This window comes from Bombina bombina, chromosome 8 (genome assembly GCF_027579735.1).
Source record: "Bombina bombina isolate aBomBom1 chromosome 8, aBomBom1.pri, whole genome shotgun sequence".
Classification (NCBI taxonomy): domain Eukaryota; kingdom Metazoa; phylum Chordata; class Amphibia; order Anura; family Bombinatoridae; genus Bombina; species Bombina bombina.
Window position 1 is genome coordinate 313,483,435 of NC_069506.1, and position 22,862 is coordinate 313,506,296.

Sequence of the window (22,862 nt, forward strand, 5' to 3'; positions counted from 1 at the left end):
GAAATAGCACTGTCTAGCTGTGACAATCTGTCAAAATGCACTGAGATAAGAGGTGCCTTAAACTGATTATAAATCAGTTTGAGCCTACCTAAGTTTAGCTTTCACTAAAGAATACTATGAGAACAAAGCAAATTGGATGATAAAAGTACATTGGAGTTGTCTATAACTGCATGCCCTATCTGAAAGTTTAATTTTGACTTGACTATCCCTTTAACAATTCATGTTATGTGCCACAAACAAATATATTTTCCCACTACCCATCAGAACCCTGTCTCTCCTACATGCTGTGATTGCTTCACATACGTAAAAGCTAAATTATTTTTGTTCTTAACTGGCCACAGCAAAGGAAATACATTTTTTTTAAAGCTTTTTGTACACAATCAAAAATACCACTTTTATATTTAGCACATTTGAAAACCATCTATTAAACTTACTGCTTGCTATTGTGCTTTCAAAAAGATGGAAGGTGTTGTATAGGAAATAATTTAACCAAATCTCCTCTACATAAGTGGAAGTTTTGTGCTCCAGTGGTTTAGCAATGGAAATGGCATAGCAAAGGAAATAAGATACATTTAAATAAAAAAGTTATTTTCAGGCCATAGACATTTTTTCAGTGACAGTTGTAAATGCTTCTAAAATGATCATTTATAAAAACCAAATATCTTTTTTTACCACTCTAGGGGTGAGGGGACAAAGCACAAATGTATATTTGTATAATGTTAGGGTCAGCTGCTGTAATTATAAATCCACAAGCAACTAATGTTGTGTTGTCCTATATTGTGCATTAATCATAACAGCAGTGCCCTTTATGCTTAGAGGAATGAGTGGCTTAATATGAGAATCAATTATTAATTAATACAATGTATTCAGTATCATGTCGTTTTATTTATTTAGTTTTAATACTATACTATAGTAGAAGCTGGAGCTTCCTACAATGTCATTTTTGTTGCTAGTTTAGCTATGTAAGCCTATTCAGACTGTATTTAATTTTTTTAGTCTGATTTAAAAATGTTAGTTCGGTTTAGAACAATAGCCCCACATTTGTAATTTTATTATATTTAAATTTAGTGTATTATGGTAATTTGATTGTAGACCAATATTACAAATAAACTAATACGCAAGCTCAACTCAATGCCCTTTTTAATTAATCACCATTAATGTTAGCAGAACACTTATTTTTAAGTTCAGACAATGTATTTATTACAATAAAAACTCTGTTGTACACTGAATATTATACCGCAAAACGCCTCACGAGTCACTCACCACCACCTGACCTAAGTGACCAGAGTTTTGATCGGATGGAGAATGTTATCTAAGCATTACCTTTAAGACGAGCCTCTCAGTAACAGCCAATCAGCATGCACACTAAATCAGCTTAGCTTTCCCGTAACTCGTGTGGCTTTCTGGGAGTTGAAGTTTTACCTGCCCAACTATTTATAGTATTCGCAGACCTAGAGAACTACAACTTCCGTGAGCCGCTTTGACAGGTTCACAGCTTCCAATCATGGCGGGGACTTGTAGACTTGGTGCTGTATTTTCTCAGCGATTTCGAGGCTCATTTTGTCGAGGTTTCCTTGTACCAAGCAGAAGATTCGTTTCCTGCATAGATCGTAAGGGCTATTAATGAGCAGTTTGTACTAGACAAAATAGTATATCGGGTGAGCTGACCTTTTCTGTCACAGCTCGGGACAAATCAGTGGATCACGTGACGTGTATGTGGGCGGCCATATTGGTTATGGAGTTGTCACGTGATATGACATTGGTTTCTTTTTAGCATTGAAGATACATTGGGCATGTTATGTAATAGGCAGCAAAGCATCACAGCTTCTCTAGCTATTTTATTTTAGTATTTGTACTTTTCTAAATAAGGACCATTATATAATTATATATTTGGCAATATACATGTTTTGCAAAAATTCTACTTTTAAATGTAATCAGTGCTAAAGTGACATTTTTTAACATTCATTTGATCCAATGTCATATAGAAATATTCCACATGCATTTATACGGAAATCCTCCAGCACTGTCAGATCCCTAGTGAAATGCTAAACAGGCAGATTTTGTTATACTTCAGTAAGGGGTGTTCCCTGCATTTCTACATATGAAGGAGAGACAAGCCCAGTGCAATATAGTACTGCATGACATGATAGTTCTGCCGCATTTACACTTTGTGCTTTGTATTTTATATTACTTTACACTTCAGGTTAAAAGGAAATTAACCCCCCCAAAAAAAATATATATATATTTTGTGATTCAGACAAGAACATACCATTTTAAATTTTATTTTTTTAATTTATTTCTAATATCAAATTTGTTTCATTCCCATAATATTCTGTGTTGAAGAGATACCTAGGTGGACATCTTGAGCACTACATGGCAGGAAATAGTGCTGCCATCTAGTGCTCTGGCAAAGGGATAACATTCTTGTAAATCTGCTGCCATATAATGTTACAGAAATGGGCCGGCTCCTAAGCATTACGTCCCTGCTTTTCAACAAAAGATACAACAAATTTTTATAATAGAAGTAAATTAGATAGATGTTTAAAATTATTGCTCTATCTATATTATAAAATAAATGTTTTGGGTTTGATAACCCTTTAAGTTTTATTTAATTTAAGCTATGCACTTTCTATTTTTTATTTCTTTTTGTATATGTATTTATGATTATGATTTTACAAATTTGTTTTACACTTTGACAGTTTCATGATTCAGATAGAAAACACAATTTTAAACGACTTTTCAATTTACTTTTATCTAATTTGCTTTATTTTCTTGTTATCCTTTGTGGAAGAAGCAGCAAGCACTACTGGGAGCTAGTTGAAAGGCAATGACAAGAGGCAAATATATGCAACCACCAATTAACAGCTCCCAAGTCTACCTAGGAATCCATTTCAACACCGGATATCAATATAAAAAAATAAATTAGATAATATAAGTAAAATGGAAAGTTGTTTAAAATCACAAGATCTATCTGAATTATGCAAGAAAAAAAATACTTTGTATATTTATGTGTATCTTTTATAAACTACATTGCACTTTATATCTTCAATTTAAAATAAAACTGAAAAACACACAGCTTCAGTTCCCTAAAGAGCTTCATTATTTTCTATGGGCCTAATAATCAAAGATTCACTCATTAGGAGAGAAATTGTATTGCAGACTTCACAGATGCTGAACTCACTAAATCCTATCAGAAAAAGGGTGGAAGTTGGAAGCCCCAATAAGATGAGGCTCTCTGGGTTACAGAATTTCACAGGAGAGAGAGCAGGAAAATTTAACTACAATATAACTTGTTCTTTCCTCTAGTTTAGTATATTTTCCTTTTCTGTCAGTTAAAGGGACATGAAACCCATATTTTTTCTTTTTCGGGATTTAGAAACAACATGCAATTTTAAACAACTTTCTATTTTACTTCTATTATCTAATTTGCTTCATTATCTTGATATCCTTTGCTGAAAAGCATATCTAGATAGGCTTTGTAGCTGCCGATTGGTGGCTGCACATAATTGCCTCGCATGATTGGCTCACTCATGTGCATTGCTATTTCTTCAACAAAGGATAACTAAATAATGAAGCAAATTAGATCATAGAAGTAAATTGTAATGTTGTTTAAAATTGTGTTCTCTATCTGAATCATGAAAGAAAAATGTTTGGTTTAATGTCCCTTTAAGTAAGTAAATTACGAATTTTGATCAAATTTACCTGTATATAGCTGGCAAGATAATTAAGTGAGACCAACTTGTTTAAAATGCTTACAACATTTCACAAGAATTGTGAGAGTGCTTTAGACATTTCATGGTAACTCCCCTATTCATCCCAGGTAACTCCCCTGTCCCGCCCACTTTATGAAGCTTTGTTTTATTTTACAATAGAGAAAATATGAAGGGCAATGTAATTTGTAAAAGATACACAGAAATATACAAAGTATGACCATAATTTGTTAAAGTAACGCATAATCAGAATTTGTAAAATCACTGCTGGATCTAAATGTTTTAAAGAGACATTACAGCCAAAATTGGAACTCACATGGATGCATTTCAGTTTTGAATAGAAGCATTTTTGTAATATACATGTACAGTATTAGAAAAAATGATTCTAATAAAAGCAATAGCTGTTTCAAATGTGTATTTAAGTATGCACTGTGCACCAGCATTTTAAACACAGCACTTTCTCAGAGGGCCTAAGGTGCTTATACCAGCTGAAAACGACTCAATTTGTTAATTGCTAATATGAAACAAGCCCCACTGATGCTCTGAGTGGCTGCAGTATTTAAAATGCTGGTGCACTGACAATATTTATCTATGCTTCACATGCACATGCAGATAAAATTGTTAACACTAAAACAGTGATAACTTTTACTAGAAGCTTTTTTGCCAATACATGTATATTGCAAATATGTTTCTATTCAAAGATGTAATTCATCTATGTGCATTTATATTTTCACTGGAATATCCCTTTAAAATAGAAAATAGGGCAAAGCTTAAATGCTATAATCAAACTAAGCATAAACACTGCAGCTTATAGTCTCAATATTGTAATGCTCTGGGGAAGTGTCATCAGACCCTTTGCAAGTTAATTTTTTAACCCCCTCTTGGTCCTTTTGTGTTTTTAGTAATTTATTATTGTATGCATCCAAATGATTTCTGCCTCTCGGAATCCGCTCATTGTTTATTGAAGCTGCTTGCAAATGTATTAGATTTTCTTGCATCTTATCCTGAGAAAATCCCACACGCCAGTGATGATAAACTACATATGTTATGCAGGCAGGCACGGTAAGCAGTTTAGTAGGAGGTAGAAAAAACTTACTAATGAACACAAAGCAATGGGGGTACAATGATCTAATTAACAATAGCTGCAATGCACCCTTCCCTGTGCCAAGGTGTATTGTGCAACTGTAGAGGAGACCTAAACAATTACACTGGGTCTCAGTACATTTGTTCAAAATCTAGGAGTCAGAAATATTTCAGTTTTAAAGAATGTTTGGCATAAATACACACACACACACACACACACACACACACACACACACACACACATATATAATACACCAAACAGTAGGTTAAAATGGGAAACTGTCCTTTCTAATATCGGACACGTGACAGTTATAATGCTAGTAAAACAATAGACCATGGATAAGTGCCTTGGATCCATTTTTTCCATAGCTAAAAGAAAGAAAAAAATAAACTTGTTCTACTAATTCTACATGTGACGTTGGGTTATGTAAACTCATTTGGGCTTGGAAGTTAGGCAACGTAAACTCAGCAACCATGCATGTTAGAGGCATTGATCTTTAACCATGAAACAATGTCATTGTTACATTATATAGTGCAATTGTTATCGCGTCTCAACCTTATGTTTCTTTGCAGCATCCATTGGACTGAGTGATGAACAAAAAGAGTTTCAGAAGGTTGCGTTTGATTTTGCTGCTAGAGAGATGGCGCCACATATGGCTCTGTGGGACGAAAAGGTTAGCATGACATTTACTGCATGAGATTGTTAGCTATAGCGGTAAGAAGATCATTTATTTTTGATGATAAAAAAAAAACATTATCTTAAAAATGAAAATAATCTGAACCAAAATAATATTTTCGAGTTAAATGTACAAAACCAATCTTTTAACATTTAAAAGAACAAATCAAGCAATCACTCTGCAGCATGTATGAGGGTCAGGATTCTGAATCCCTTGCTGTGCGTAATTAAATATTTTGTCCTAGATCACAAGTGGAAGGGGGAAAAATGAACACTGAGAAGTAGAAAAAGGTGAAACATTTTAAATGCATTAGTAATTAAAAAAAAGTTCAGTATTTATTTTATTTCTGATCTGTCCTTTTTTTAAAGGGACATGAAACCCAAATATTTTCTTTCATGATTCCAATATAACATACAATTTTTAAGATCTAACCAATTTACTTCTATTATCAAATTTGCTTCATTTTCTTGATATCCTTTTGTTGAAGGAGCAGCAATGCACTAATGGGAGCTAGCTGTGCACATTAGGTGAGCCATAGGCATGAGGCATATATGTGAAGCCACCAATCAGCAGCTAGTTCCCAGTAGTGCATTGCTTCTTCTGAGCCGACCTATGAAGAGAATGAAGCAAATTACATATGCATTATCTGAATCATGAAAGTTTAATTTTGACTTTACTGTTATTGTTTAAAAATATAGATAATCCCTTTTATTGCACGTTCCCCAGTTTTGAATAACCAACACTGTTACATTAATACACTTTTTACCTCTGTGATTACTGTGTATCTAAGCCTCTGCAGACTGCCTCTTATCTCAGTGCTTTTTACAAACTTGCAGTTCAGCCAATAAGTGCTGACTCGTGCATAACTCTACCGGAGTGAGCACACTGTTATCTGGCACACACGAACTAGAACTGTCTGGCTGTGAAAAGCTAATAAAATGCCCTGAGATAAAAGGTGGCCTTCAAGGGCTTAAAAATGATGATAAAAGTAAAGTGGAGAGTTGTTTAAAATTGCATGCACTATCTGAATCAGGAAAGTTTAATTTTGACTTTACTGTCCCTTTAAGCAATGTGTTGCTGCCCTCTCTGCCAACAAAAGGCTAAGGGTGACTGCTCTAAAAGTGCTAAGTTCCTTTCTTTTCCTCTGTCAGGAAATATTCCCTGTGGACACCATGCGTAAAGCTGCGCAGCTTGGGTTTGGCGGGATTTATACACAGCCTGATGTTGGGGGATCAGGACTGTCTCGCCTGGACACCTCTGTCATATTTGAGGCACTTTCTACTGGCTGTGTGAGCACCACTGCATACATGAGTATTCACAAGTGAGCACAGTGCGTCTACGTGTAAATGATGCGTAGGATGTAGCAGATGGTTCAGTCTCTGTATCTGCCTCTAACAAAACTCTTCACCTTTTCTTTAGTATGTGTGTTTGGATGATTGATAAATTTGGGAATGAGGAGTTAAGACATCGGCTCTGTCCGTCTCTCTGTACTATGGATACGTTTGCATCGTACTGTTTAACAGAACCAGGTGAGTGATTTCAGCACTTTCGTTCAATAAAAGAAACAAAGTTTGGTCTCCAGTATAAAATAATCATGGTGTTTAGATTAAAATTGTAGGAAACCATTACAAAATGTGTATTTAAAGGGATGTTAATCTCAGCAGTTAGTCTTCCTGTAGAAGTGAAAATAAAATAACTTTGCACTATACATTCGTTAAAGTCTGCTTCTTCCACTTCCTCCCAGAGAGGCTTCATGCTTAAAGGGACATTGTACTCCTAAAATTGTTGCCCTTTTCCTGTATTAATAATGGTCCATTTTACCTGCTTGAGGGTATTTAATTGTTTGCAAACAGCTCCTTTGCCTTTATTTAGTTATTTAAAATGGCTGGTTTTGCCCAGTTGGGGGAGGGGGAGCAGCAGAGAGGTTTTTTTGTATCTGAAATAGCTAGTTGTGCTCATAATCCGCATTTCAACTAACTAGATTTAGACTGCGTGTTTTATACATAGATGGCAGCAGACCTTCTTTACCTGCAAGCTCAGACCTTTTTAATGGGCATGTCCTTGAGAACAACAGGTGATTGTGTTAATGAGCAAAAACAGATATTTCAAATACAAAAATAAACATGAAGAAACAATTTATCATATATTTAATTATCTGCAGTAGGTATAATGACATAATAAATACATTAAAGGGACACTGAACCCAAATTTTTTCTTTTTTGATTTAGATAGAGCATGCAATTTTAAGCAACTTTCTCATACTTTCTCATTTACTCCTATTATCAAATTTTCTTCATTCTCTTGGTATCTTTATTTGAAAAGCATGAATGTAAGTTTAGATGCCGGCCCATTTTTGGTGAATAACCTGGTTTGTTCTTGCTGATTGGTGGATAAATTCACCCACCAATAAACAAGTGCTGTCCAGTGGTCTGAACCAAAAAATAGCTTAGATGCCTTCTTTTTCAAATAAAGATAGCAAGAGAACAAATAAAAATTGATAATAGGAGTAAATAAGAAAGTTGCTTAAAATTGCATGCTTTATCTGAATCACGAAAGAAAAAATTTGTGTTCAGTGTCCCTTTAAGGGAAAACACATTTTATATTACATTGTCCCTTTTAAATTTTGGGAAAACTGACCCAGGAACATACTTCCTACTAATCATTGGTTAGATCAGACCAGAAGAACATGAACATGTGTCCTTAACAGCCCACAGAAAAAGTAAAAAAAAAATGATTCCACCAGGCTTTCTAAAGGGTGTATCCCTGAACTGCTGTTGATATCTTGTATATTGTACTAACAAAATGACAGTGTTAAATGATTTTAAATAAAAAAATATATATTTTTAAGGATTCGGGGGTCTCTAAAGGCACATAAATAAGGATTAAAATTGTCTAGAGACCCCTAAAATACATTTTATAAAAAAAACTTGTTTATTTTTGAAAAATAAATATTGGTTTATGTATTATAGCTAAATGATCACCGTGGTAACCAGCATTACCACAGTGATCACCTAGCTGAGAAATGTCGCATTCCCTTTTACAATATGAACCGATATTATATTTGTAATCCCATGATTAGCAGGATAATGTGGTTACAAATTAATAAATGGTAGAGGAATGCTTTTTTTAAAAAAAAAAAAAAAACACCAAATTAATATTTTTATAATCAGTCTATTAGCGTAAAACACCCTCTTTACGCAGCTCTCTCAAGCTTTCAAAACTTCTGTATTTTTACTGCAAAGAAGCTTATTTTTTGCAATAAAAATTACATATTTTCTAGAGACATAATTCCTTTAAAAATATCTATCTATTTTGTAAAGAGAATTATGGCTGAGCGTCTCAGTGCTGAGGAAGCAACTGAGTTCTCTATTACTTCAGACTCTGATTCCTTCACTAATGATGCATATGGTATATAAGTAAATATTTCTAGAAAGTACACACCAAGCGGCATCAAATGGCCACATGTATTGCTAGCACAGAAATAGACAATGCAATAAGTGGAATATGGCTCTTTGCTAAAAAAAAATATATATTTTTTTATGCAAAGCACCATATTGCATTAATTGTTGCTCACCTCAATTATGTGCTAGAGATACCTGTAGCCCCTCATTTGATGCGCCAAAGGGTGCACTTTATACAATTGTGTGCTTTGTCTACCATATTTAAATTTTCCAAGTGGCTAGAACTGTTTAATTGCAGCCATGGCAATCTTGAAATTATCTAAAAAAAAATAGCCTTTTAGCTTTTATGGGTTATGTCTGCAATCAGACAGCTGTAGAAACCTGGGAAACTAAGATACATGAAATAAAGTATTTTTGCTGAAAACAGTAAATTCTAAGATGCTGTTTTTGCTCATTTATCAAATTTACATACCTGCAATAAAACCGTGGAAGAAAACAGTGAAATTTAATTTCTGCTTATATCAGATAAGTTACCTACTACAGGTATACCCCACTCATACAGCAGTTTAGGGACCGGATATGGTAAGCCTCTCTGAATTGTTAAGTTTTCAAGGAGCGTCTGAAGCTATACAAGGTTGGAGACAGTCTTATGGAGCGGGGTAGAGAGTTCCAGAGGACAGGAGCAGCACGTGCGAAGTCTTGGAGGCGGGAGTGGGACGTAGAGATCACAGGAGTGTAGAGACATAGGTCAGAGGTTGATCGAAGAGGACGGGATGGGGAATATTTCACGATGAGAGAGGAAATATAGTTGGGAGTTAGACTGTTGAGTGCTTTGTAAGTTAGGGTTAATACTTTAAATTGTATTCTGGTGTGTATGGGGAGCCAGTGTAGAGACTGGCAGAGTGGAGCAACTGATGTAGATCGGCGACTTAGGTGGATCAGTCTAGCAGAAGCATTCATAATAGATTGGAGGGAGGACAGGTGGTGTTTTGGAAGGTCATTTAGGAGTAGATTGCAATAATCAATGCGTGACAAAATGAGGCAATTAATAAGTATTTTTGTAGTTTTTTGAGTAAGGAAGGGACGAATTCTGGAAATGTTGCGTAGGTGTGAACAGCAGGATTTGGTAAGTGCTTGAATATGAGCTCTGAGTATAGTGTGACCCCAAAACAGCGGACCTGGGGTGAGTTGTTGAGAATAGAGTCTCCAACTGTCAGAGAAATGTCAGGTGTTGGATGTTTCGAAGAGGGGGGGATAAGAAGCAGCTCAGTTTTGTACAGATTGAGTTGGAGGTAATGTGAAGACATCCAAGATGAAATTGCAGAGAGGCAGTCAGATATCTGGTTGAGTAAAGAGGGAGAGATATCAGGAGAGGGTTGAGTAAAGAGGGAGAGATATCAGGAGAGGAAAGATAGATTTGGGTATCATCAGCATATAGGTGGTACTGGAATCCAAAGGAGGCTATAAGTTTTCCAAGGCAGGATGTATAGAGAGAGAAAAGCAAGGGGCCCAAGACAGAGCCTTGCGGTACTACAAGAACATCACCATAAAGATCCTTTTTTGGTATCAGAAAATGCCACCTTTATGTTTATATTTGTCTCTTAAAGTAAAAGGGTAACAGTTTGGTTTTCTAGGGGCTATTTTTTATTTAAATTGATCAGATAATTACTTTTAGATCTTTTGCTGTATCCACTGCTGATTTTTTTGTGATTATTATTTGCAGGGAGTGGGAGTGATGCAGCCTCATTACTGACTTCTGCAAAGAAAGATGGAGACCATTACATTCTTAATGGGACTAAGGTAAAACCCTGTATATTGCTTGTTTGTAACCCACAGTCCTCATGGACTTTTAAAGGGGCAAGCGTGGATACTATTCCCACCATGCAACCAGGGACTGGCTATAGTGACAGAACTAACTGTTAGTCATAGAAATGTTCAAATATAGCTGCACTTTACTTTAAAAAAACAATAATTGTATTAATCCCCGCTTATATTATATACGATACGGAGGGGTCCGAAGAACATCTGACGCATTTTGCTCTTATTACAGGTGCTTAATCATAGATTGCCCTTATTCCTTCACAACTCCATTTTATAACCCCAATAACCAATTAAAACAGTGAAACCTATAGGCTGTAATCTATTAACAGCAAACTAACAGAAAACGTAATCATGTTTAACTGTGCATGCAGGGCTCACATAAACACAATGAGGTGATATACAAGACTTTAGAAGATTGAAATTTATCGACTGTATTAAAAAAGTGTGTAGCTTATGGAGGGGATCCAAAAGAAAAGAAAAAGTGTTTTGTGACTATTATGGGAGCTTAATCAGATATTACAAATGCTTCTTCTCATGTCTATTAAAAACTATAAAAAAATACAATATTTTCATCAATCCATTACCAAACAATAACAATTGTATATACAAGTGCTACATATCAGTCAGATATGCACGTGGGTATTTTAATAGTTTTTGATTAAGAAATGTTACGCCTGCAGTAAATGTATACAAATGCTGTTTCATTGGAAATCTTTCTCACCATGGCTAAAATACTTTCTCCTTTGTCCCCTCTAGGCGTTTATTAGTGGTGGGGGTGATACTGATGTGTACGTAGTGATGTGCCGCACGGGGGGCAGCGGACCACGGGGAATCTCCTGTGTGCTGGTTGAGAAAGGGACACCTGGTCTCAGCTTTGGCAAGAAAGAGAAAAAGGTACCTGATCTCCAAAGGGTTATTATAAGAGGTTCCTGAGGACTGTATCTAAAAACCTGTAATAAAAGGAAAATTGTCCTGTAAAGCCCTATTTGCAAACTCAGCACGATTTTTATATCTTGACTAATTGCACAATCTTGGGTAAAGATGATATGAAGTCAACAGAGATTTTCATTTCTGTTTTTAGCTGTTGTCTCTTTGTTGTAAATGACAACATGCTGGAATTTTGGTTATTGATATTACAGTTATAATTGTTTCTTCTGAGACCTGGGTATTCCATTGATCATAGCATTAGATAAATACAAAATGTGTTATCTTGACCAATTCACCATGTTGTGTGCTTATGTCCAGGTTGTCCTTTCACTACTAAAATACCTGAGTGTATTAAATGCCACATTTCTAGCTTAAGATATCCCTAAGCTTAATACTGCATTTAATAAAAGCACTTATTTCATGCAATAAATACTTCTATTAAGTTTAACTAAGAGAGACTTCATAAGCAAACCTTCTTATAGTATTTACTGTGCAGTATGTGTTGAATAGAATAAAGCCTATTTTCAGTCTACAAGAGTTCAGTAAATGATGGTCGCCCTAAGATATGTTACACTTGCCACTTGTGCCATAAGGGGTGGCTGTTTACCTTAAAGCCTATGTTGCCAGTAATTTTGAAAGGAAAAAGCAAGCATTGCTCAAGATCCGACCACTGTCTCCATTAATACAAGAGACTGACTGTTAGAAACATGGCTGTGGTATAAGGCGCTCAATGCGCAACAACACTGTGGCGTGGTACAAGCTGAGCAGAATACGGCAGCACTCCAGAGACTCATAAGCCGTTAAAACTTCACCTTTATTCCATCACAGTCAAAAAATACAAAGCACATATGGAGGAGGAAGGAAAAATACTTACGCGTTTCATGCCATGTGGCAGACATAGGATCTGTGCTGTGGCCTTGGCCAAGCTTTTAGTGAATGTCTATAAGTGACTAGACCATTATATGGAGTAGAATGCGTCCCCTTATTTGTTAGGTAACCATAATGGGGGTTTTGAGCTCTTTTCGGCATTAACTGTGCTCCTGTAGCCTTCTACCTGGCAGGTTTATTAGCAGGCAAATAGGCTGGTGCAGTCCGCATTCACAAACCTAAATAAATATGATTACATAGTCCAGAAAAAATTGAAAAGTCTATAGCTGCAGTAACTTGTATATATACTACCATGCTGCTATTATATATAAATGTATAAACACACTTTGTTTGCAAGTAGATTTAATTAGGCTTGAGGAACCCACCTATCCTGTATACTGGGCGTCTTCTTTTGATTTGTTTTATAGGACCCTAGAGAAGTGAACGGCCATTCACACCAGAAGAGCTGCCTACCTATACCTGTTATTTTGGGATTTTGATTTTTCCACACCACACCATTTGGGGAACATATGTGAACAATCTCTGATTTGACTTTTACCATTGGTTTTATATACCGTGTTTATAAGTTTGCACTTGTCACAAACTGGACACTTCAATTTATTTGTACATGCAAATTGTTTGCACTGATTTTTAAACATTTGTTATAGTGTTTTCAGCAACATTTTTGAGCATGAATACACTTTTTTTTTTTTTTTTTTTTTTTTTTTTATAGGCGCACCTATTATCTTTCCATTTGGAAAGTGTTTTATCCTGTTTACCACCTTTTAAAAACGTGACCTACATCATGGGACGGCCCAATCATTGTTGTAGTTGCCTTTTTATATATTGCACCTTGGCATAATGTGCCTATGTTCTATAGCTGATTTGGCATTCTACAAATAACAAGCACACAAATATATATATATATATATTATTTTATTTGAATGGTCTGTAACTGTATTCTATAAATGGCATGAGATGCTAAGTTGTCACTCCCTGTAGACTCAGAATCACTGATTTTTCCTTGGAAATTAACATAGACAAACAAATTGACAACTATTTACATGTCCAGCTAGATCCCCTCTTTCAATACAACCTGATTAGCTACCTAGAAGCTATGACATTTTTACCCTCTTTATATTTGGTTTTCATTGGCTCAGTAGTTGTGGCCCTATCAAAATTCCATTATAGAGAAAAGAGATGTAATTTAAATACTATCCATGTTACATCTATGTGTTTTGTTTAACCCTTGCAAATGTGTTACACACATAGTTAAAGTGCAGAACCTGACAGTGATCCAGTCAAGTTCCATGTTTAATAATGATTTTCAAGAGTGGAAACCAGCAGTGCTATTGTGAGCATAGGGCCAGCTACACAAAGATTGCCTGGTAAGCAAGCCTAAAAATAGCAAGACAAGGAAACATTAATACATAAAATATGCTTCACAATTTGTCAGTTGATAATTTGTATTAAAGGGACATAACACTCATATGCTAAATCACTTGAAAGTGATGCAGCATAACTGTAAAAAGCTATCAGGAAAATATCACCTGAGCATCTCTATGTAAAAAGGGAAGATATTTTACCTCACAATTTCTTCAGCTCACCAGAGTAAGTGCTCTGTGAACTGTTAGACTTTAGCTGCAAGTTGAAAAAAAAAAAGAAATAGCCAATCAGCATCAGCCGTGCTGAGGTTTTGCATTGCTTTGTTGTGATCTCATGATGAGATTTCAGTGAAATAGTAAAACTTCCTTCAACAGATTAGGAAAATAACATGACTGTGCCTGCACATGACAGATGCACACTCCCTTGCAAGTCCTGGGACTAGCATCCTGATTGGCTACTTAAAGTATCTTTACACTGCTGTGTGAATACTTAGGAATTTTATTTTATTTATTTTTTTATTTATTTTTTTGTAAATCATCTTTTATTGTATTTCGTAACATACAATGTGAATTTGCAGTGATATTACATTGCAGTCATAATAACAGGTTGTTAGTAGTGCATTGAAATACTTGCCTTGACCTGGTGTTAGCACAGATGATATTTTGAACACGTAAACAGAATGACAATAGGCAAATTGAATCCTGTTCACACTATATTCTACTAAAAATAAACTAAACTAAATGTCAGCCGCTTGGAATTAGATCTGCAGGTTGAAGTCGCTACTAGAATACTATGTTTTGCTTCACTTCCCTTTTTCCTTTTGTGAAAAGATGTGATTTCTGATACTTCCTCTCAATCGCTCAACCGGTCTCGTCTGATATCCATATATCTACTCTGTCCCGACTCTCTCAACTCAGTTTGCCCTCCCTCCATGTTTGGGTAAAAGAAATGTAATCAGAGACAACATAGATGGCTCAAGACATGTTTCAGTAGGAGGGTGAAAGAAGGAAAAGACAGGGTAGTGACACAATGCATGTTGTCAGTCGTTAGTCCTGGAATTGTCATTTGTAGATCCCTGCCACAGGTGTACTAGGAATTTCTCCCATAGGAATCTCATGTCAGCAAGAAAGTTTAGTTTTTTCCTTTTGGAGTACCCGTATTCCTCTAGTGTTAACAAGTCTGTTACTTTGTCAGTCCAATGGGTTATAGTCGGGGAAATTTGTGTTTTCCAGTGCAGGGCTATCAGTGCTTTAGCTCCTGTCAGTCCTATCTGTAACAAAGTAAGCCTAAGTTTACAGGGGAGTTTTGGTGGGTCATTCAGTAATGCTATTCTAGGCGTTAGGGAAAAGTCTCTGGACAGAAGAGATTGAAAACACTGTTCTACTGCCCTCCAGAACGGTTGAACCTTCGGGCAGTCCCACCACATATGGAGATAGTTTCCCCTAACTTCACACCCTCGCCAACACTTTCCTGATGTCTCGGGTAGATAGATTGTAGACGAACGGGAGTAAGGTACCATTGCATTAGGACCTTAAAGTTAAGTTCTATACTTAGAAATTTTTGAGGTAAAATATCTTACTTTTTTACATAGAGATGTTCAAGTGATATTTTCTAGTTAGCTTTTTACAGCTATGTTTCATCACTTTCAAATTCTTCAACATTCTTGGTATTGTGTATCTTTAATAAAATACTTAAACCAAGAGAAAAAGATAATGAATGTAAATTCTAAGTAATTTGAACATTTGATGTATCCCTGGGTTCAGTGACTCTAATGTAAGAATACTTTATACTGTTTATATATGTTCTCTACTAAGCAATATTGTGTAAGTTAAACTGCTAAGACATTGACTATTGATTAATTATTTGTGCATGGAATCAGGAACATTTTCCATCCGTTACAGACTGCTTTGAGTTTCTTCTTTAGGTAGGCTGGAACTCACAACCTACAAGAGCTGTCATATTTGAGGATTGTGCCGTTCCTGTGTCAAACCGACTCGGTGACGAAGGTCAAGGATTTAGCATTGCGATGCAAGGCCTTAATGGAGGGAGAATAAACATTGGTGAGGACCACTTCGTGTTCATGTGTGAGGGGTGCGGGGAGTGACTTGAATATTCAGCTCTCTGCAGTATCATTTCAACCTCAGTGTCACAAGTTAAACAGGGTCATTTCAATCTGACATCTGATGAGGGTCAATAAACTGAGTATGTTTAAGGTGGATTACTTATTATTTCTCAGCTGCCAGAAATCAGTTTCTTGAGTAGAAGAGAGTTGTATTGGCTATACCCAAAAAGCAGAAAACGGGCTATCATCAGATCCCAAAGATCTAACAAGTTGTCACCGGATCATTGTGGCATTTCCAGCATGTAGTAGATCACAGAAACATAGTTCAGAAAAGCTGTCCCCACTACATAAATAATATGATTTTTCTTTATACCATTTCTAAAAGTTATAATTGGATTCTCCATTTTGTGTTTCTTAAAGCCTCCTGCTCATTGGGCGCTGCTCATGCGTCAGTGCTACTGGCTCGTGATCATATCGCAGTGCGCAAACAGTTTGGGGAACCCCTCTCAAGCAACCAGGTAATTTATTATCGCATTGATTACAGATTTTTTTCATACGTGAAAATGGCCAGTCACACAGACTTTAAAAATAATATTGAGATGCTTTCTATCTGGTCATCTCTGCCGAGGCGAATTAGTGACGTCTATAGTGTGCACTTCCCGTTCTCAGAACTGGAAAAGCCCCAATTTCCATATTTTAAATTTCACGGCAAGCAGGCAAATTAAACAATGAAAATATATTGCAATGTTTTTACCATACATCATTTAAGCATTTTTTATTAATATGAAAGTGTTTTGTGTTATTTTAAGGCATTATGTCAGTGATGTGTGAAAGGACATTTAAAACAAGTAATATTTCTGCTGAAATTTTTGTTGTTTCACAATTTTAAATCTTATTATGTAATGACTATTTATTAATCACAAATAATCTCGTATGCATTTAATGTCAAAATTAAACTTTACCCAATACTTCTAATGTTCCCCTTTCACTTGGGTTCCTTTGTTGAAACATAGCTCCTTTCTATGAGAGCATTCTTAGGTAGGCACAGGAGTGGGCACGTGGCTTGAGCACTATATGGCAGACGTGTTTCCAACAATATTTGTAGCAATGTTATACATACAGTTCTCAAGACACGTGCACGCCACTTAGCCTACCTCAATATGCTAATACTACTTAGTAGAGTCACCCATAGAGTCCTTTCACTGAAAAAATCCTCAGTGGCTCAATCCCAAGCCACAAAACCTTCCAAACATTTGCAAATAGCAAGACTGAGCCTACCTTAGTATGCCCCATTGAAAGAAACTAAGTTTCAGCAAAGGACACCAAGAGAACAAAACAATTTGATAATATAGAAGTATATTAAAAAGTTTGATTTTGACATCCAAGTACCTTTTTGGTCTTTGTTCTGGCTGTTAAAAAAATTCTATAAATTCCCCCTTTTTTGCTTTGTGCTTCACTAAGTTGTCACCATTTTCTAACCATCTTGTTGTCCCTTTCTCTTCACCATAGTACCTACAGTTTCGATTAGCAGAGATGGCAACAAAGCTAATAACTGCGCGACTGATTGTGCGCCATGCTGCGCAGGCTCTACAAGAGGGGTATGGGGATGCTGCTACTCTCTGTGCTATGGCAAAGCTACATGCTACAGACGAATGCTTCCAGGTAGGGCTTGGGATCACTATTAGTACAGTGTATCCCCCACTCAAGACAGAAAAGTTATTTTACCTGATTCTGATTTTATAAACTGGATACAAATAATTTTATCACTTATCCACGGTGCCACACAAAGTAGTTTTTGCTTAGCACTTTTTTTTTTTAGAGAATAGGACATCTTACTTGTAGCTGCACAACAGCTGGAATATGGCCTGATCCTTTCTGACCTCAGAACCCAAACCCTTCTTCTACCCTTCCTCCCCTAGGTTTGTAACCAGGCGCTGCAGATGCACGGAGGATATGGCTACCTGAAAGATTATGCAGTGCAGCAGTATGTCCGAGATATCCGTGTTCATCAGATCCTTGAAGGTGAGAAAGGAATCTGTTGCATGATGTGGGGTTGTGATATCTCTGCAGCAGAATTCATTAGTAGACTTTATGCAATAAGCCCAGGCCAGAGAACCAATTACTTTCACATGGATTAATCCAAAGGCTAATGCTGTATCTAAGTCTTTTCCTATTACACCCTCTCTTGCTCTACAGTAATCAGTTGCATTCTCTCTGTATCCGACATTTCATCTTCCCTTGACCTCAGAAAGACTGTTTGCCTTTATTTCCCCAAGAAATAAGATAAAAGTATGCTGGGCATATTTGTGTGAATCTTGTCCCATCAATACACAAATGGATTGTTTGACACAAGAAACCAAGATGGGGAAATGAATTTACCAAAGTTCAAAGTACTCTCCAGCAATAACGATTTCTATAATTCTTGTTTTATCCAACAGATATGATTTGCTAAACTGATTAAGCTTTGAAGAATGACACAAGACCTTAGTTAATCTAGAGAGTATTTGAATTCTTAGTGAATCTAGATCATGGATTGTATTGTGTGTTTGTTCTTGTGTGTGTATATATTTGTGTGTGTATATATGTGTGTGTATATATTTGTGTGTGTATTTGTATGTGTGTGTATATATGTGTGTGTATTTGTATATATGTGTGTATATGTGTGCATGTGTGTGTATATTTTTGTGTGTGTATTTGTATGTGTGTGTATATATGTGTGTGTATTTGTATATATGTGTGTATATGTGTGCATGTGTGTGTATATATTTTTATGTGTGTGTATATATTTTTATGTGTGTGTATATATGTGTGTATATGTGTGCATGTGTGTGTATATATTTTTATGTGTGTGTATATATTTTTATGTGTGTGTATATATTTTTATGTGTGTGTATATATGTGTGTATATGTGTGCATGTGTGTGTATATATTTTTATGTGTGTGTATATGTGTGCATGTGTGTGTATATATTTTTATGTGTGTGTATATGTGTGCATGTGTGTGTATATATTTTTATGTGTGTGTATATGTGTGTGTATATATTTGTGTGTGTATTTGTATGTGTGTGTATATATTTGTATGTGTGTATTTGCATGTGTGTGTGTATTTGTATATATGTGTGTATATGTGTGCATGTGTGTGTATATATTTGTGTGTGTATTTGTATATGTGTGTATGTGTGTGTATATGTGTGTGCATGTGTGTGTATATATTTGTATGTGTGTATTTGTGTGTGTGTATATATTTGTGTGTGTATTTGTATGTGTGTGTATATATTTGTGTGTATTTGTATGTGTGTGTATATATGTGTGTATTTGTATGTGTGTGTATATATTTGTGTGTGTATTTGTATGTGTGTGTGTATATATGTGTGTATTTGTGTGTGTGTGTATATGTATATGTGTGCATGTGTGTGTATATATTTGTGTGTGTATTTGTATGTGTGTGTATATGTGTGCATGTGTGTGTATATATTTGTGTGTGTATTTGTATGTGTGTGTATATATTTGTATGTGTGTATATATGTGTGTGTATATATGTGTGCATGTGTGTGTGTATATATTTGTATGTGTGTACAAATAGTTAATACCCACCCTTACTGTGTTAATTAAATATATATGTTTGTTGATCAGTTTGTATGGGCAGATTTTTGGTACTTATCTTACTAAAGAACTGCACTTTGGCTTATTATGAATTTGCTAAGGTTAAACACACAGAACTTTTTTCTTTTTGCTCTTTGATGTCTTTTTAAATGGAATAGCAAATCATAGATAAATAAAATGCCTTTATATTGAACAAAAACTTTTAAAATTTGATGGGCAAACTGGGTAGTTATTTACTGCCTTTAAATTTTGAATTCCTTTATTAATGCAGGGACCAATGAGGTGATGAAACTGATAGTGGCCAGAAGCATTTTGCAGGGGTAAAACCCAGAAGAAATGATTACAACAGTTGAACACAACTAATGGGAAGAATCTTTACTGAAAATAAAAGCACAATATGGCGGAACAGTTGCTAGGAATCTGTGTTCATGAACTGTAACAAGTGAGAAACAGACCTCGTATGCCCAGGGTTCATCTTTTTTTCTACGTTATGAGATCTTGGACTCATTTGCTGACTTTGTATTATTTATACCCATCGTTGGCCTTGTGGACTCGGTGTTACTTGCTGAATTAAATTGGATAATAAAGGGTTATAGTGATGTGGTTTTAAATATTGTTCTATATAGAAATAACAACCTAATAAATAATAAATACACACAGACTCACTGTATTTTGTTGGTCTAAAATCATGTTTGGCAGCAGTCTAAGCCCATTAAGCTCATGTTTGCCTAAAAGCTAACAAATTAGTTGAATCTAGAAATCTGTAAGAGACACTCCGGCCTCTCTGGGGGCAGCGATAACTAAAAACATGACATTACATTTGGGCAAGATAAATAATGGCACTTTGTGTGTTTTTCCTTTATAAAAAAAAACTTTTATGCAGCATATCACTTTGACTTTAATCTACCAGTATGATATTTTAATCATACTATAAATTTAAACTGATTATAAGTTTTTAATGGAGGATTTTATTAAATAAAACACAATTTGTAACTTACTGAATACACTGCATAGGGTTTGCCAACTTTTTTCTTTAAAGGGAAATTAAAGGGACAGTATACTGTAAAATAGTTTTTCCCTTAATGTGTTTACAATTGCTTTTTTTTACCAAATGTATGAAAATTAGCTTTTTAAGGTTTATTTCTGTATATTAAAGCTCTGATTTTGTGTTTTGAAGCCACAGCCTAATAAAATGGGTTGAACTTGTAGGTATAATCAGATCTCATTACTGTATCACATTGTGCACATATACCTGCTTCTTTATCTTATATCTGTCCTTAAAACAATCACCAATACTTTGAGAGAACAATGGAAAATTAACATTTTATTACCTTATCTCTGCTTTATCAGACTGGGAGTGTAATTTCTTCTGCTGGCTGTGTTTACAAAGCTTATCTATAGCTGGTACGCGCGGCCACAAACTTTCAGAATAGGTGGGGATACCACATGCTAAATTAACAATTTCAAATGCCAATATAAGGGTAAAGGAGCTACTTGTAAACAATTTAATACACTCCAGCAGGTAAAGTGGATCATTGGGAACAAATTAAAGGGGCAACATTTTTTGAGTAAACTGTCCCTTTAAACCCAAATTATTGCTTTCATGATTAAGATAGAGAATACCATTTTAAACAACTTTCTAATTTACTTCTATTATCTAATTTGCTTCATTATTTTGATATTCTTTCCTGAAAAGCATATCTAGATAGGCTCATTAGCTGCTGATTGGTGGTTGCACATAGATACCTCATGTGATTGGCTCACCAATGTGCACTGCTATTTCTTTAACAAAGGATATCTAAAGAATGAAGAAAATTAGATAATAGAAGTAAATTGGAATGTTGTTTAAAATTGTGTTCTTTATCTGAATCCTGAAAGAAAACATTTGTGTTTAATGTCCCTTTAAGAAAACAAGAAATGACAAAGTTCACGTAGGAAACTGACAAATTAAAGTAATTACTGAAAAAATCACCACTTTATTTTACAATTTGATAGTGTGGTACAACAAAATTCTTCATACAAATTATCTTCATTCACACAGTTTAGCTTAAAGGAACACTAAACCCAACATTTTTCTTTCATGATACAAATAGAGAATACAATCTTAAACAACATTCCAATTTACTTCTATTATCTAATTTGTTTCATTTTTTAGATATCCTTTGTTAAAGAAATAGCAATGTACATGGGTGAACCAATCACACAAGGCATTTATGCTCAGCCACCAATCAGCAGCTACTAAGCCTATCTAGATATGCTTTTCTGCCAATAATATCAAGAGAATGAAACAAATTAGATAATAGAAGTAAATTAGAAAGTTGTTTAAAATGGCATTTTCCTTCTAAATCACGAAAGAAAAAATTTGGGTTTCATGTCCCTTTAACACATTCAACAACTTTCTACAAATCTGTGAATTATATTTCTCATTTAAGGCACAGAGGGAGTAAAGATATGAAACTGTCAGATACTACAAACTATTAATTAAACAAGAGTACAGTGTTTTTTATGGGTTTTTTTTTATCTTTATTTTCCAATGTAACAGAGGAACAAAAATAAATCACAAGATCTGTCTACCTTCATAGAAATGTAAAATAAAACATCACATTACTCTTGTTGTACATATCAAAAGAAAATAACTGTATAATAAACATACAGGTCAGCAAGAACAATAATTAAAGGGACATAATACTCATATGCTAAATCACTTGAAACTGATACAGTATAACTGTAAAAAGCTGACAGGAAAATATCACCTGAGCATCTCTATGTAAAAAAAGAAGATATTTTACCTCACAATTTCCTCAGCTCACCAGAGTAAGTGTTGTGTAAAAAGTTATACTCAGCTGCTGCCCAGCTGCAGGTAAAATAAAAAATGAAGAAATGAACAGCAGCCAATCGGCAACAGCAGTGCTGAGGTCATGAACTCTTTTACTGTGATCTCATGAGATTTCATTGTAAACTTCCTTACACTGAATAGGGAAATAACATGAGAGTGCACGAATGCTCGCTCCTTCCGTTGTCCCGGGACAGACATTCTGATTTGTTGCTTAGAAGTCCTTTACAATGGGATGTGGCTACTGAGGAACTTTTGAGGTAAAATATCTTTCTTTTTTACATAGAAATGTTCAGGTGATATTTTCTAGTCAGCTTTTTACAGCTTTACTGCATCACTTTCAAGTGTTTAAACATTTGGGTATTATGGCCCTTTAAGTCAGAATGCGACCAGACAAGTGGCCGTACACTGTTCAAGTCTAAGCATTTTAAACTTCCTCTGTTACCTTTTTCCAAAATTAACCTAAAAACAAAAATCAAAAATAGGGAGAAAT

General features: G+C 35.2%; 2 protein-coding genes across 6 annotated transcripts in view; one reads left to right on the top strand and one right to left on the bottom strand.

Moving 5' to 3' along the window:
- Window positions 1-1,397, bottom strand: part of THYN1 (thymocyte nuclear protein 1) — a 79,177-nt gene extending 77,780 nt beyond the window's left edge. Inside the window, exon 1 of one of the 5 annotated variants that reach the window (XM_053691516.1) lies at window positions 1,324-1,397. The gene's annotated coding sequence lies outside the window, so the exon portion shown is untranslated. The other 4 variants (XM_053691515.1, XM_053691513.1, XM_053691518.1 and 1 more) reach the window with 4 other exon arrangements.
- A 68-nt stretch (window positions 1,398-1,465) lies between these two features.
- On the top strand, window positions 1,466-20,197 carry ACAD8 (acyl-CoA dehydrogenase family member 8). Its single transcript, XM_053691512.1, has 11 exons — window positions 1,466-1,610; window positions 5,367-5,467; window positions 6,622-6,791; window positions 6,890-6,999; window positions 10,595-10,671; window positions 11,449-11,586; window positions 15,797-15,932; window positions 16,355-16,452; window positions 17,444-17,596; window positions 17,854-17,956; window positions 19,808-20,197. The coding sequence occupies exons 1-11, from the start codon at window positions 1,505-1,507 to the stop codon at window positions 19,858-19,860; spliced, it is 1,245 nt and encodes a 414-aa protein (XP_053547487.1). The 5' UTR covers window positions 1,466-1,504; the 3' UTR covers window positions 19,861-20,197.
- The last annotated feature ends 2,665 nt before the right edge of the window (window positions 20,198-22,862 follow it).